Genomic DNA, 15,782 nt, shown 5'->3' with positions numbered 1-15,782 from the left:
TCCGAAGGCATCCATTAATTTGACGATCATACCCAGAAGTTCAAACCCTAACCCCAAAGTTCTGAGAAGCAATTTAGTGAAATCACCCTCAATCCGAAGCAATCAAGTCACTGAGGGATCAAGGTGGTGAGGCTTGGGGGCCTTTAGTTCATTTTACTTTCTGATTATGCATGCTAATCGTAGGTTTTTAACTCTTTGGTAGTTGTTTAATCTGGTGTGAGGAAGAACATCGGCTGGGTCTTCGATCCATCGGCCTATACATCAAACCAGGAGGATCCCTCGGCCATGACATCTATTCACCGGCCACGAGATCCATCTCCCTAGAACAGATTTGTTTTATTCTACTTTCTGATGCATGTTTCAATTATCACTCTGGCTCACCATATCAATTGTTAAAGCCTAATAATCAGTTTATATGTTTAGAGTTAAATAAAGCTTGTGCTAATCATATGTCGAACAACTATGGGCCTGTCCAATGACTGGGCGAAGAGGGGTGCCTAACATGTTCCCCTTATTGTACCCATGGCTCCCGTACTTGGAATCTCTATCTGTCTTTTCTAGTTTTTATAAACTAGGTGGCGACTCTGTTTTGATGATAACCGTTATCGTGTGGCGATGTTCCTAGCCATGGGAATATCCACGATCTTGGTTTATGAAGAAAGTAACCAAACAAATAGCAACAATCAATCTGTATGGCAATGCCCCGCTTCCGGGAGGTGTCTACAATGACTTTTAGTTTAGTTCCAGTACCCCACTTGTGAATGCCCTTAGCACTACCTCGACCACACTTCTTCATAGAAGTCTCAGGAGTTGAAAAATCAATTGGTGGTAACTTGTAATAATTAAGGGGCACAGCATTGAATAATCAAGGGGCAAAGCATTGAATTTGATTTCCATGTCATTCACTTTCAATAGGCACTACAAGAAAAAACACCATTCCCGACTAACGGTTTAGTCGGCAATTGTAGGAATTTTAGTCGGCAAAAGCCTTCCCCGACTAAAAATTTTGGTCGGCACATTAGTCGGTGGAAGAGGGTCGGCAAAGGTTGTTGCCGACTAAAAAAAGTTTAGTCGGTAAATATTGGACCATTTGCCGACTAACTGTTTAGTTGGCGAATGTATTATTATTGGCCGACTAACTGTTTAGTCGGCAAATGTATTATTATTGGCCGACTTATTGTTTAGTCGGGGAATGTTTAACCTATTGGCCGACTAATTAATTAGTCAGGAAATGTGTTTTAATTATCACCGACTAACAGTTTAGTCGGCAAATGTCTTTTCGAATCAACTAATTGTGGCTTATTGGCGACTAAACTTTAGTCGGTAAATGTTCCATACCATTTTGTCATTCCAGTATTTTCTACAAATTTTTTCCACATTATTATTCCCTGTAAATTTCAACCAACAATCATTACATCCACAAAATTGCCAACCTAATGCAATTAATACAAAATAAAAATTCCAAGAAATAAATACAAACTTTCATAAATAGAGATGTCCACCAAATAATTAAAAAACAACTTGTATCCAAATTCCTAGAGTGCAAAATAACAACACGTCCACCATGGGGGGAAAATAAAAAAAACCCAAGCTTAGTAACAAAATGTATCCAAACCCCGTGGACCGCAAAATACAAGCACGTCCAAGCACATGTTCCAAGCATGTCCATAACCAAAATCCAACTTCGATCTTCATAGTCAATAGCCAACATCTTGTGCGATACTCCATTAAAATGCCGTCCCTGTAAAAAAACCAAAAAAAAAGAACAATCTATCATTAGTATTTATGAACTAATGTATCCCATTGCACAAAGCATGAATATGGTAAATATTAACTAATTAGAAGCCAAAACGAAAAATTATCTTGACATAATTATGCATACAGAAATAACTATAAGATTTGAGCCACACAACCTACAACACGTGTAATGCAGCAGTAAAAAAGAAGTATGTTGTACATGTTGATGGCAGTATGTATAATATATTCGAAGTTCACAAAACATATGCATACTCCATTTGAGCAGACTATGGTGAGGCCAACACCACTCTAGTAATGACATGAACCAAGTGTGCACTTGGTTAGCCAAAAGGTTCATCTGAACTTCACATAGCAGGTGAAGAATACATCTACTGTAACATAAATGAAACCAAAAAGATCCTCTAATGCTTTATCAGTCAGCTTGATGGAAACATAATTCAGACAAAGAATCAATTAACCTATGTGGATGACTTATGAGGCTACCGTGAAACACTAGCAGCTCAAATTGGACAATCTGTATTTGTTTATGAAAACTCTTACGAGGCTCACTGGTCAAGTAGCTTTGTTTTTTCCACATTGAATATAACAAGAAACCAATCAATGGATAAACACAACTTGGTTTGCATACTTTATCACAACTAGATGACCGGCTCGTGCTAGAACGAGGTGTCTTATGCCTGGTATTGGGACAAGGTGTTTCATGTCTGGTATTCTTTTGTTTCGAGTAATCGTATTGTAATAATAGAATATGTTTTGTGAGCAGTCTGGATATAGATTGAAGTCATAGTTAAGTTAATTACACAAAAGATAGAGTGCTAGAGTTCCAAAGCAAATGATAGAAACCAAAACATTTGACCTTAGTTTTGGGAAGCAATGGAGCTATAATGGTAGACATGGCTGCAAATCATGCAGTCCATTTCCAGCTTCCAGTCCTCATCATGAACCGAATGCAGCAGATTTTTTAAAATTTCCCTCAATATTTTGGAAATGTTTAAGGCTACAACAAACCATAACTTAGCAATTCAGAGTGACTTTGCAAAAATAAGACACCAAAAAAGTTCCTGATTTGTGCACTTAATTTTAACATCTACTCACATCAATATGAATTGTATTAGGCATACATATAGCGGATTATCAGTCGTCATCACGACTGAATGTGGCCCACTATCTTTTAAAATTTCCCTCAATATTTTGGACATGTCTAAGGCTACAACAAGCTATAACTTAGCAATTCAGAGTAACTTTGCAAAAATAAGACACCGAAAAAGTTCCTTATGAGAACATTGTTCGTGCACTTAATTTTAACATTTACTCACAACAATATGAATTGTATTAGACATACATATCACAAAATAATCCGTGAGGGTAAGATCTTTGTGCTACCATTACAAGAAAAATTGATTCAGGGTGAATTTTGCTGGTAAACCATCCTACAAAATTCATGCGAACAACTCATAAGACACGATGAAAATTGCAACAACAGCTTAGGGAACTTGAAATAAGTGTAAGTTGACATTCCATTCCTATGTAGCTTGTTATCATCAGATTAAGTTGAAAAGTGAGGCATTTTTTCAGGTACATATACACATTTAGCGGAACGGTTAATCTGTGATGAGATCTTACACAAAATATTGAGGAATTCAAAAAAGAAAATTGTATGATACATCTACCAGGTATATTGCATCTTTCCAAGGGATCAATGGCTTTCATAAGGGATTGATTATACACAAAAGTATGCAGCACAAATATCTATGTTTAAACTTCTCACAAATATATGTATTCTCCTAGCTACTTAATGAATATTTTAATCAAACAAACAACTTTACCTCCACTCGAAACTTTCTGATATCAAACACTCCGACATTAGCATTAAACCACCCGATGGCCCAAAATAGAAGACTTGCCTGAATATACAAAACCCTATTAGTCAAAAGTTCAATAGGAAAATCTGTACATTTTATGTATCAAAAGCACATCAATTATAAAGGTAACCGTTCCTTTTTAGCTTGGCTCCTATAAGTAAGCCCAACACCTCAGTCAACAAGTTGACCAGACACTAAAGTTCAATACCGAACACTACGAAACTACATATAAAAAAGGTAAAAGCCAATACTTTAAGGAAAACAGTTCCGAAATAACCTAAAACTACTTTTGAAGGTTTGCCTCCCTGAAATAGATGCTTAAAATCAAGCAGATGGGGATTAATCTTTGCACGGCCTTATACTTAAAACCAATGATATAAATCCCATCTGACGTTGAACTAACTGCACGTTTTTTACATCGACCTTAACAAGTAGCTGCTTCAAAAATATAAACATTAAGTTTCTTCTATCCACAAGATCACACCTGTATTTACCACATTGAGATTTTTGTCATACTTTGAAGACCTCAATGCAACTTCTGATTTCTGTCGTTTGGGAAAGGACTACAAAAACAGTGCACAATAAATTCTAGATATACAGTTTTTCAAAAATAAGGCGGCCTATGGATGCTTCCACTTAATACCTTCACTGCATCATATAAAACAAAGGCAATACCAATGCCACAGTTTTCAATTACTTCACCAATACAGAGCAACTAAATTACCTTTATTAACTTCCCATTTTTCTGTCAAAAGCTTCAAGGAGAGCGCGAAGAGCCTATCCAACTTTTCGGGTGGCAGTAGTGTTCCTACAAAGTGAATGATGATAATGTCAAAGAGTTATAGAATGAAGTGGAGCTCGCCAAAACTATCTATCTATTAGAGCATCTCCAACCAAGATGTCAAAAAGGTTTCCTAGAAGGCTTATTTGCAATTTAGCACGTTAAAAACTGACATCCTTAAAAATGCGCACTACCACCATTATACCCAATATTTAATTTAATCATTCTTTTAACCATGGCACCAAGAAAGCTACTTTTCACTCTTTCTGACGATTGATTCCAATAAGCAAGGAGTTGTAATAGATCGTGAATTTAAAAAGAAGAAAACAATATTGAAACAAGTAAGCAACATAATGGAAAACCAAAAAGCATAAAGAAATAGGACCAAAAAATATACAAGAGAGAACAACAATCTATAAAATACCGACAATGCCTATCATTGCTATCGATCCTAGAAAACTCCAACCAACAAAAGAACCACCTCCTAAAGTCAGCAAAAAGCTACACCAATTCATATAGCAAAACGCCCAATTTATAAGATCAAAACGTCAAAATTAAAGTTTTATAATAAGAAATATACTTGCAAAGTTCGTAGGCGTAGCCAACTAAAGTGAATAAACAATAAGAAAGAGGCAAATCTTTCCACAAACCAAAAATCCTCCTTCTTGATCCATTATTTACCCATTTCTTGTTGTGCACTTATAAAGGATCAAACCCAATTACAGTTCTCATGTAGCAGAACAACCACAAAATTAAAATATATATATATGAAGAACCCCAGTTTACTTCTTTCTCACTTTTTTCTTTATCAGATAATTGACTTTACGTCCTTCTCACTTTTTTCAACCCCCTTCAAAAGAGGATTGTCCAATTTAGACGAGAAAAGGAGAATTTCACTTATACCTGTGTTATAAGCCATTAAACTGAAATTCCCGTAAGCCAACCAAGACACATCAACGTCTTGAAGCACCAAAGTAACTGAAATGAACAAAAAGATGGATTAGTAAGAATATATCACACAATTAAAACCAATCGCACCAAGAACAAAAAATTAACCTCCCATATCATACATTTTATAAGCTGAACTAAACGGGACTCAGGGTCACTTTAGTGTTACCTGCAAACAAAAGAAAATAATCTAAAGGATAAATCAAGGATGCATCCGCTGTAAAAAATGTGACAACAAGCAACAGGTTAAAGAACTCTCGCCTAATATCCCCATTATCGGCATTCCATTATGCCTTTTTTGTTCCATCAAGCAAGACCCCATCACAAAAGTTTCTCCTGAGACAGAGACAATTTTGTAACCATGACACTCAATTATGGAAGAACATATGCCAAGTCTTTACTCTTGCACATAAATTAAAATAAAGAAATCACAAACCTTCGTGGTCAATTGGGGTCGGCTACACAATATGCAAATAACAGAACTTTCTTGTCAGATCATGTTAAGTAATGAGCATTTGCAAATATAATTATTTTATGGGTAACTTTTATAAGAGAACTTTGGAGGCATATATATGTGCATATACCTACCAAACAGAAAAAGAGGAAAACATGAACTTCTACTTCCTTCTGTTTTCCCGTCATTTTCTCTTCTTTTTTATTTTTCATTTACAACCCCGGAGTCGAACACAACCCTAATTGCATGTCCTTTAGTAACTTAACTCTGAAAACCCAACAACAGAATTAACCCCAAAAGCCAGAAGAGAATAATTCCAGGATTGATAAAACCCAGTTCATCAAAAGATATAGAAACTCTAGTTTAACAAAAAACAGAGAACACATCAAACGTATGGGGGAAAAAATGGCAAATAAACAGAGGACACAAACCACACAATTATCCACCAAGAAAATACAAGAACTCAACTACATCAACCAATAAAGAAGAAATATTTAGCTTCACAAAACCCTAGTCTTTCCTGTTCAAAAATCCAATGTCCAAACAAAAACCATTTACGAATTTTCGCTAAATCCCGATGGTAAACAATCAGTAAAACAAAGCTTAGTTATTGGGATTTCTTACATGCATACTATAAATTTCTATTCGGCCGAGCATAATATAGATATAGAAATCTTCTTAATTAAGAAAACAACAGATTTCAATATCTCAAGCAATCCATTCCAAGACACAGTCAAATAAACCCTAGACTATAGAATCATCAAGGTAAATATGATTTCTCTCACCTGAATGCGAAGAGGACGGAGGCGGAGGGCGGCGTCCGATAAGATTCGGTGGATGAAACTCGATTTCAAGGAGAAAGGCCGCATGTTTCGATTGATGAAAAGCAAGTATGAGAAGCTTGAGAACTAGGTGGAGGGCGGCGTAAATCAGAACCCATGGCGCAGAGAGAGAGAGAGAGAGAGAGAGAGAGAGAGAGAGAGAGAGAAAGAGTGTGTGTGTGTGTGTGTGTGTGTGTGTGTGTGTGTGTTTGCAGTAGGCGGCGTGAGCTGAAGTGACGAAGAGAAGAAAGAGGACCTATACTTTGGGGATGGGATTTAGATCAGGTTTACACTACACGGTGCCGTTTCACTTGGAAAAAAATACATTGCCAACTAAAACTTGGTCGGGAATTACAAAAATGCCGCCTAGTTTTTCCGCGAAAATTTCAATTGCCGCTTAAAAATTTATATTCCCTGACTAAATTTATATTTAGTTTAGTTGGCACATTTCTGATTTTAGATTTTGGGGAAAATATTTGGTGGGCTTTAATTGCTGGTTAATAAAATGATATTCTTCATCTGATCAAATGTCTAACAATACACGATTAACTTCATATTGGTACAAATTAATCTAATTCATATTGTGTAAAAGATAGACGGTTCGGATAGCAAAAAAAAAGACCTCAATGTGGGTTCGGGTGATGCACCATAAGACTAGTGCCTCCGAACGTATTAATGCTTTTCGATAATGTGATTGTCGATATCCAATGATCTCCAAGTTTCGTAGAAATGAGGGAATAAGTTAATCTCTGCATACTAATGGTTCAGATCGACCATTATAAAAATGGACTCGACAACTACCTTTATAACATATACGTTCAACATAACTTGATATTAAACTAAATCTTGTGCAGTAGTTGAATGTATTGTAGCCACACGATCGTGACACAATTATAATGATCGAGATTGTTGATTTCATTATGCTTGTTGGTTAAAGCATTCCGATGAAATTTTGGCTCAATCGAGTTTAGAAAGCACGTTCATCGGGATGCAATTGATAGTACACTAAAGGGATATTCTAAACCTGATCGAGCCGCAAATTTATGGGAATAAATAATTCAACAAGTGCAAGAAAATCAACGATCTTGATCATCAAGATTTTCTCGCTATCTTGTGGCTACTGTAATAACAAGTACAACATAAGAATTAGTTAACTATCAAATACATCAAACATATATATAGTTAAGGTAACTGCCAAGTCATTTTTTATAATGATCAATCTGAATCGTTAGGATTTCACGTCTTACTTATTATAGCATTGTCACTAAAATCGGAGAACATTTGGTATTGACGACCACATTATTGAAAAACATTTAATGCATTCGAAGACGTTTAACTGTTATAGTGAATTCACCGAGCCTCGCCTGAGGTATATTTTCACGATCGAAATCATCTATCTTTGACGTAATACGAATTTAAACATTCATACCAAAAAATGAAGTTAATCGCATATGGATAGGCACTTAATCGGACAACAAAATTCTTTACATTTAAGAATTTTTGTGTCGATAAAGGGACTTCCTTGGCCCGCTCGAGCCAAAATTTTACGAGAATCTTATGATTAAGAAGGAAAAAAAATTGAGTGGTAGTGATCGAAAAGGTTGCATCGTGATCAATGTCGTTGGATCAAATATTTCCTTTCTTTGAAATTTTTAAAAAGGGGGAAAAGTTGATATTCCATGACTAAATCTATTAGTTGGGAAATTTATTTGATTTTTTAATTCGGATTAAATGATATTACCCCACTTAAATATATTTGGTCGGAAAATGTAATGTCGTTTTCTATTTTATTAAATTTGAAAAAATGATATTTCCTGACTAAATTTAACTTTAGTCGGCAAAAAAAGAAATTACCGACTAAATTTGTTTAGTCGGAATTAATTTTATATTTTATTAAATTCGAAAAAATTATATTTCCCGACTAAATTTAACTTTAGTCGGCAAAATATATGTTTTGGCCGACCAAAATAATTTAGTCGGCAATTGTCTTATATTTTACCGACTACAAATTATTTAGTCGGTGATTTGCTTATATTTTCCGACTAAACATTGTTTAGTCGGGAAATTTTAGTCGGGAATTGTGTATTTTGTTGTAGTGAGGTTAAAGAACAAAAAACAATTGAGCCTATCATGTGCTTCCATTCTAAAAAAAATATTACGTACCCGTTTCATTTGAAGGCGGTTGTATTGGCTGAGGCAGATGTGGAGCCTGAGATGGTTGCGTTACTTGAGATGATTGTGTATCCTCCAACGATCATGGTGTTGGATCCTCCTGTACCACCTCGGATAAACTTATTTATATTGCCTTAGCCATTGTGCAATGTCGTTTACTAGCCTTTCTCTTAGCCATGGCTACCTTTCCACAATATCTTGTCTTGACAACGAAGTTAGAATTTTGTCCAATGCAAATGATAATTGATTACATAGACACAATGGTGCAAGGCAAACATACTCTCCAAAAAAAAAACACCAATAACATGTACATGCATGAAATATAACACAATATAATTTGATTTTCATACCAACACTGCAGCCCTCTTCAAAATCAATACTCCAAAAGTCAAGTCATTTGAATTCAAGTTTGAGGCATGCTCATATCAAAGCAAATAGTAGACAAAAAAAGATACCATAAGCTTAAAGGTCTACAAGAAAGGTAGCTTGTTCAAAAAAAGAGAAATGATAAGGAGATGAATAAACATACATCCCTACGTCCAAAATCATTACCCTCTAAGCCTAAACATCTTCATCAGTGATGTCACCTTCTTCTCCTTCCCTCACCCAACCAATATCTTCATCTTAGCGCCCTATGTTCTCTTCCAATTGCTGGCTCAAATAGGGATCTACTTGGGGATCATCGGAATGCATATCATACAGCCCTCTTTGAGACATCTTTATAACGACTTGCCAATCAGGTTTGATCGAATTTGGAACATACCAAACTTGTTCTGCTTGGGAAGCCAAGATGTAAGGTTCATTGGTAGCTTGATCCTCTCGGTACAACAAATGGTTGAAATTGACCAATGTAAATTTGAAGGCGTCTTCTTTCTTCCCATGAATATTATCAAACCAGTCACACTTGAACATCACGTATTTTGTATCATTAGTGTATCGAATTTCCACAATGTCAGTGAGCCATCCATAGTAGTATACTGGTCCTACCCGAGGATTTTTGTCTTTCCTACTCGCATAACTCAATGTATTTGCTTTCAAAGCTACACCACTATTTTGAGTCAAACGATTGTCATCAATAGATTTCACACGAAAATGAAACCCATTAATAACATAGCCACTAAATCTCCTTGCGATGGTATGAGGACCAATAGCCAACTTATGGATTTCTTCAGAAAATGTGACGTTGCTTGTTCTCAGCAAAAGTTGGACCTATTGAAAATCATGTTGAAGTCAAAAAATTATGATATAGGGGTGCAATTATGTTTGATTGTGACTTATAGAAAAATAAATACATGGTCCTTGAACCAAGCATGAAATGTTTCAAAATGCTCCCGTTGAATTTGATGATCATCAGCTCGAGGCATCTTACTTTTGAGAAATTCAATGTGCTTCCTATGTAAAGTTAAAATACACATTAAAAACTACCAAAAGTAAATAACTTAAAACAAAGGATTAAGGGGGTAGTTAAACATATGCAATGAAAGGTGCAACTGAACTGGTGTTGAGCAAAATATATCGACAAGCTTGTATCCATTCTCTATCATCAAGGTGAAATATCATGTTTTCCCCCACACCCCGACCCATACTGTCACCGCCATCATAGTTCCTCGCTGGACGATTCAATTTTGTTTCCACATCATTCAAATACTGTGCACAAAAATTCATACAATCATACATCAAGTAACCTTTAACTATTGAAGCCTCGGGATGAGCTTTATTCCACCCATATTGTTTCAGCGTAAGAAGGAATCTCTCGATTGGATACATCCATCGAAATTGAACCGGTCCAGCAATTAATGCTTCTTCAGCTAAATGTACAGCAAAGTGTTCCATTATATCAAAAAAGGATGGTGGAAATATTTTCTCAAGAAGGCACAACATCACTGCAAAACGATCTTCAAGATATTCCAAGTCTGAAGCACGATTAACTTTGGAGCACAATTGTCTAAAACAATTTCCCAATTCAATCAAGGGTTCAACCACCTTCTTAGGCAATGCTTTTCGAATGGCAATAGGTATAAGTTGTTGCATTAGAATATGGTTGTCGTGACTCTTAAGTCCCCCAATACTTGTATCGTCCAGGCACACACGTCTTGAGATATTCTATGCATAACCGTCTAGCACTCGAACTTCCTTTAATACTTTGAGAAATATCCTATTTTCTTCTTTGCTCATTGTAAATTGTGCTAGTGGCATATATGCTTTCTTGGACTCTCTTGACTGCAAATGGAACGACTTTCTAATATGTAGAAATTCTAGATCACGCCTGGCACTAGGATTATCCTTAGATTTTCCTACAACTCCAATTATTGTCCATAATATATTGTCACAAAAGTTCTTCTCCCCATGCATTAGATCAATGTTGTGTCTGATTAAATTGAATTCCCAGTATGGCAGCTCAAAAAATATGCTCTTCTTTTTCCAATTGTGGTTTGAAGATGTAGCGGATTCCTTGGCTTTTAATCTTTCAAACCGTACCTTAAGATCAAATATCTTGTATTGGGTATGGATGCCTTCTGATTCGATTTGATTCAGCAACTTAGATCCAAACAACGGCTTAGGCTTGCTTCGCCATTCTCGTGTTCCATCAAATGACACTCTATCCTTTCGAAATTTATGATCACTTGGTAAGAATTGACGATGACCCCTGTAGGATTGTTTTTTACCATGTTTCAACCAGCAAGATACTGTGTTTTTATTGCATGAAGGACAATCAAATTTTCCTTTGGTACTCCATCCTGACAAGTTGGCATATGTGGGGAAATTGTTGATTGTCCACATCAAAGCTGCATGCATTTGAAACATTTGGTTGGTTGATGCATCAAACGTGAGTTCTCCTTCATTCCATAATTCCAATAGCTCCTCAATTAATGGCTGTAAATACGCATCAATCTTATCGCCTGGTCCCTTAGGGCCGTCAATAACCAAAGACAAATAAAAAATTGTTGTTTCATGCACATCCATGGCAGTAGATTGTACACTACCAACACGACAGGCCAAGTGCTATGAGTTATGCTCATTGTTCCATATGGATTGAATCCATCAGATGCTAACCCAAGTCTTATGTTTCGAATATCACCAACAAACCTAACATGTCGACGATCAAATTCCTTCCATGCAGGAGCGTCAGTAGGATGTCTACGAACACCATCATTGGTTCGTCCATCAGCATGCCAACTCATGAGCTTAGCTATTTCGGATGACGTAAAAAACCTTTGCAATTTTGACTTCAAAGGGATATACCTCATTTGTTTCGCAGCCCTTTTTTTACCATGTTTCTTGCCAGTTTTTGATTTAGTGATAGTCACTTTCCATCTAAATTCACCACATACGACACAAGCATCAAGATTTGCATGCTCGTTTCTAAACAACATACAACTTCTAGGACATGCATCCCACGTCTTGTACGTAAAGCCCAGATCATCAGTTATCTTTTGGGCTTCATAGTACGAATTCGGAAGATTCAAGGCCTCAGGGAAAGCCTCGTGATAAAACGCAAGAAACTTGTCAATTCTCTTGTTTGTCAACTTATTAAGCACCTTCATATGCAAAAGTCGAACAATAAAGGACAATGATGTGAAATTTTTTCAACCAGGATACAACTAGGTATTTGCATTCTCAAGAAGTTTGAGATACGCTGTTGTTGCTTCATCAGGCTCTTTTTGAGGATCATTTGGAATTCATTCATCATTCCCAACACTTGTACCTGTTTGTCGATTCCTTAAAGCATCACTTATCATTCCAACCATATCGTCCCCAACTGTTGAGTTTGCAAAAGTTCCATAAGCTTGCTCTCCACTAAGAAAAGCATATGATTCCCCATGGTTCGTCCTATTTTTGTACTTCTTAAAAAATCCACAAGAGTAAAGATGTTTCTTTACAGCTGCTCGAGGAAAACTATAGCGATTCTCACATTTTCTACAAGGACAACTGATGAATGAATCATCAAGCTTATCAGTTTATACAAACTCAAGAAATTTGTCAATCCCATCAAAGTAGTCCCTTGACATCCTCGGTAAATCAATCCAAGTCTTGTCCATGTTTCTACTAAATATGTACATTATGCATATACAGACACACAAATGCATACTAGCTACCTACTCCAAAAAATTCAAGTATGCTCTCGGTCGCTTGATTGAGGAAAGAAAAATAAAGAGAGATAATGCAACATGCGAAAAAAGGTCACACTTGAACGAAAAAGAAAAAGCCAAATAACCACTGGAAGGCGGGGCCGGCAAGGGTTTGCGGAAACTACTGAGCCATGTCGTCTTCCTCGATACCATGTAGCTTCATAGCACCATGATAAGCCAACAGGTGAGTTTTCGGATCTCCAGTCCGGTCGAACTTCGCGAAGTCGGGCATCTTGAATCGATCGGGCAACCTGGCGTTCGGGAATGGGCAAAGGCGATCCATGTCTAGCACTCCTGCCCCTTTCCTTTCGGACTTAGCGACTACTTCTTCCAATTTTGCCATTTTGGCGATCAACTCTGCCATTTCCGAGCTTGGAGCAGGATTTTCGATCAGAGGGACCTCTTCGGCAGCGATTTCCCATTCTCGCCTTTCACCGCCTTCCCCTCCTGTTGCAAGAGGAAGTCGTTCTTCGATTAGGGTGCGGAGATTGGCCATAGAGGCGTCGGCCTAGTCGGCCCTTTGCTGCATGATGGCTAGGTTGTGCTGGAGATCCGCCAATACACTAGCGAGATTCGGGGGTGGGACATCTGCCATGGCTAGAACCTCTGTCTTAACAATTTTTGGCGATGCAGGCGAAGACGGAGGGGACTCGTGCGGAGTAGTCGGTGGTGAATCCTCTCGCGACAAAGTGCAGTCCAGAGCTTCCGTTGTGACTGGCCGAAAGACGAACCCCAAATCAAACCTTCAAATGAACTCGGCGGACGGCCCCAAGTAGGTTTGGCTCTTGATTTCGGACCCCTGCTTTGATATCGGCATGACTAGACAGCAAAGTACAAGAACTCAGTGACAGCCTGCAATCATTTATTTTGAAAGAATCGAAAAGAATGGAAAATGAGCATGTCAACGTCGTCGGTGTCCTCCTAGACTCAAAAGCTAGAGAGAGCCTGCCTTACGACACTCGAACATTTGCCATAGAATCCTCGGATTTTCTTTTCGACGGTGTACCCTTGATTGAATCGACTGTTACTAAGAGATGCCAAAACAGCCTAAGCCTTTGACTTTTCCACTCTCAAAGTTTCAAAGTTTGAGTTCGGAACAACTCGGTGTAGATGACGTGCTACCGAAACTAAAGTGGCTTAAGCAGCACTGTGCCGGAGTTTGAGCGGTGTGTGGGCTACCACAGCCCCGGGTGAGATCGGGGCGGCCCGAAAAACACATACCGCTCCATCGAATCGATTTGAAAAATTTGAAGAGTCGCCACCCGGATTTATGGTTCGCCACCCGAGGAACCATTTTTGATTTGAAAATTGATTGATTTGAATTGAAAACCAGAGATCCTTCGAGGGTTCAGAAGCCATGTTACGAGGGGGGAAGGGTTTTACGGCACCTCCCTCCCTCGCCCGACGCGATGTCGGTCTCTACTGAACGTTCGTGGGATTTTTCAAATGGATTTTGTTTCGTTAAACATGTAGCAGGTATCCGTAGATATGGCAAATAGAAGGTGTATGCTGGTGCTTGTGTACAAGGAGTGATGAAATGATGATGGACACATGCATGATGGCAAAGCTGTATAAACTGCTACTGGATCAACTCTCGAGCTCTTGAGAGTACTCTCGAGCGCTTGGGAGTTCTACTGACCAAATCCTGCAGAGTTTGTTAGTCTCAAATAGGATGCCAAATAACGGTGTACACTGGTGCGTGTGTATGGGAGGGTAACTATGCGATGAAAGACAGCAAGATAGCAAGAAATGCAATACTGCTCACTGGCTTCACTCTCGAGCGCTCGAGAGCACTCTCGAGCACTTGGGAGTATCTGAACCCCCACCTGCACTTTCTGTTAGTACTGACAAAACATAATATAAAGACTGCAAAATGAAATACTATTAAACTGACCACTGACTCAGCAGAGGACTTGAAAGACTGAGATAGGGCCTCAAGTTTTCAAGTCATGTATCCTTGCCATTGCACGAATAGATCTACACTTTTAAAAGAGCAAATGTACACTTCTATGCATGCAGAAGCTCAGAAAATACAGAAAACTGGGAAAATGGAAGGCAATGGGATGCATGCACTCCCGAGCGCTCGGGAAAGGCTTCGAGCGCTTGGGAGTGAGCTGCATGCCAGTTTACTCTCAGATAGAAAATGGCACCACTTCATCATGCAAACACCCTTATCTAAGTTTTTAACAAAAGAAGATCTTATGTTTAACTTAGGAAAACTTTGTTTTTACTTGAGATTTGTGAGAAATATTTCTCTTTTAGGAAAAATGATCTTCTGTGTCTGCATGCCAGAATGAAACCATTTTATTTAAAAGTGCACGTCACCCCCAGTCTACTGCTTACCAAAATGCCATGCATGGGACTGGAAACAGTCCCGAGCGCTAGGGAGCACTCTTGAGCGCTCGAGAGTGTTTCCAGTAAGGGTTTTGGGAAAACATTATTCGTGGACTCTTTGCTCTTGCTTTTTCACTAAGATCTCCCAACCATGCACCCAGCATTAAGGACTGGGACAGGCTGAGAGACCCCCCTCAGAAGGGAGAACAGCCTCTTGATTTGAACCAAGGATAGAAATATTTCTACCTTTGCTTGACACTTTGCTCCTTGGATGGTTGTGAAAGATGGATGTAGAGTGAAAAAAAACCTTTGAAGAAGTTTGAGTTTTTGAGCCTTTTTCCTTTGAACAAGAGAGAGGAAAGAGGAGGAATTTAGAGAGAGAGAATTTTCGTCCCCCTTTCAGCTGCAAGACATGGTATATATATATAGGGGATATATCCCATGGTTTTGAAAATCAAGTGATTTTTGAAATAAATCCCCCTTTTTTTTTGAAGAAAGAAATCTTCAGCTGATCTCTTCTCT

General features: G+C 38.0%; 1 protein-coding gene and 1 long non-coding RNA gene across 6 annotated transcripts; both read right to left on the bottom strand.

The window, feature by feature from the left end:
* Nucleotides 1–1,304: 1,304 nt before the first annotated feature.
* LOC131316710 (uncharacterized) lies at nucleotides 1,305–6,814 on the bottom strand. Of its 5 annotated transcripts, XR_009197243.1 has the most exons (5): nucleotides 6,589–6,814; nucleotides 5,472–5,685; nucleotides 5,305–5,379; nucleotides 3,585–3,662; nucleotides 1,306–1,741 (listed from the first exon to the last, which is right to left on the bottom strand). It is a non-coding gene; the product is annotated as an uncharacterized LOC131316710 (long non-coding RNA). The 5 variants fall into 5 exon arrangements; XR_009197240.1 differs by having other exon boundaries at nucleotides 1,305–1,741; nucleotides 5,305–5,685; XR_009197242.1 differs by lacking the exon at nucleotides 3,585–3,662 and having other exon boundaries at nucleotides 1,309–1,741.
* A 2,348-nt stretch (nucleotides 6,815–9,162) lies between these two features.
* On the bottom strand, nucleotides 9,163–10,659 carry LOC131316070 (uncharacterized). Its single transcript, XM_058345346.1, has 3 exons — nucleotides 10,267–10,659; nucleotides 10,089–10,184; nucleotides 9,163–10,005 (listed from the first exon to the last, which is right to left on the bottom strand). Exons 1-3 carry the CDS (start codon nucleotides 10,627–10,629, stop codon nucleotides 9,421–9,423), a joined length of 1,044 nt encoding a protein of 347 aa, XP_058201329.1. The 5' UTR covers nucleotides 10,630–10,659; the 3' UTR covers nucleotides 9,163–9,420.
* Nucleotides 10,660–15,782: the final 5,123 nt, after the last annotated feature.

This window comes from Rhododendron vialii, chromosome 2a (assembly GCF_030253575.1).
Source record: "Rhododendron vialii isolate Sample 1 chromosome 2a, ASM3025357v1".
Lineage (NCBI taxonomy): Eukaryota > Viridiplantae > Streptophyta > Magnoliopsida > Ericales > Ericaceae > Rhododendron > Rhododendron vialii.
This window is presented reverse-complemented; position numbering and strand designations above follow the sequence as displayed.

Bases quoted from the DNA above. Each gene is read 5' to 3' on its own strand.
- LOC131316070 (XM_058345346.1), bottom strand. From the start codon at position 10,629: ATGGAACACTTTGCTGTACATTTAGCTGAAGAAGCATTAATTGCTGGA. The intron at 10,185-10,266 runs GTTTAACTACCC...TTACATAGGAAG, and splicing joins TTGCACCTTTCATTGCATAT to CACATTGAATTTCTCAAAAG. The intron at 10,006-10,088 runs GTATTTATTTTT...GATTTTCAATAG, and splicing joins ATGCTTGGTTCAAGGACCAT to GTCCAACTTTTGCTGAGAAC.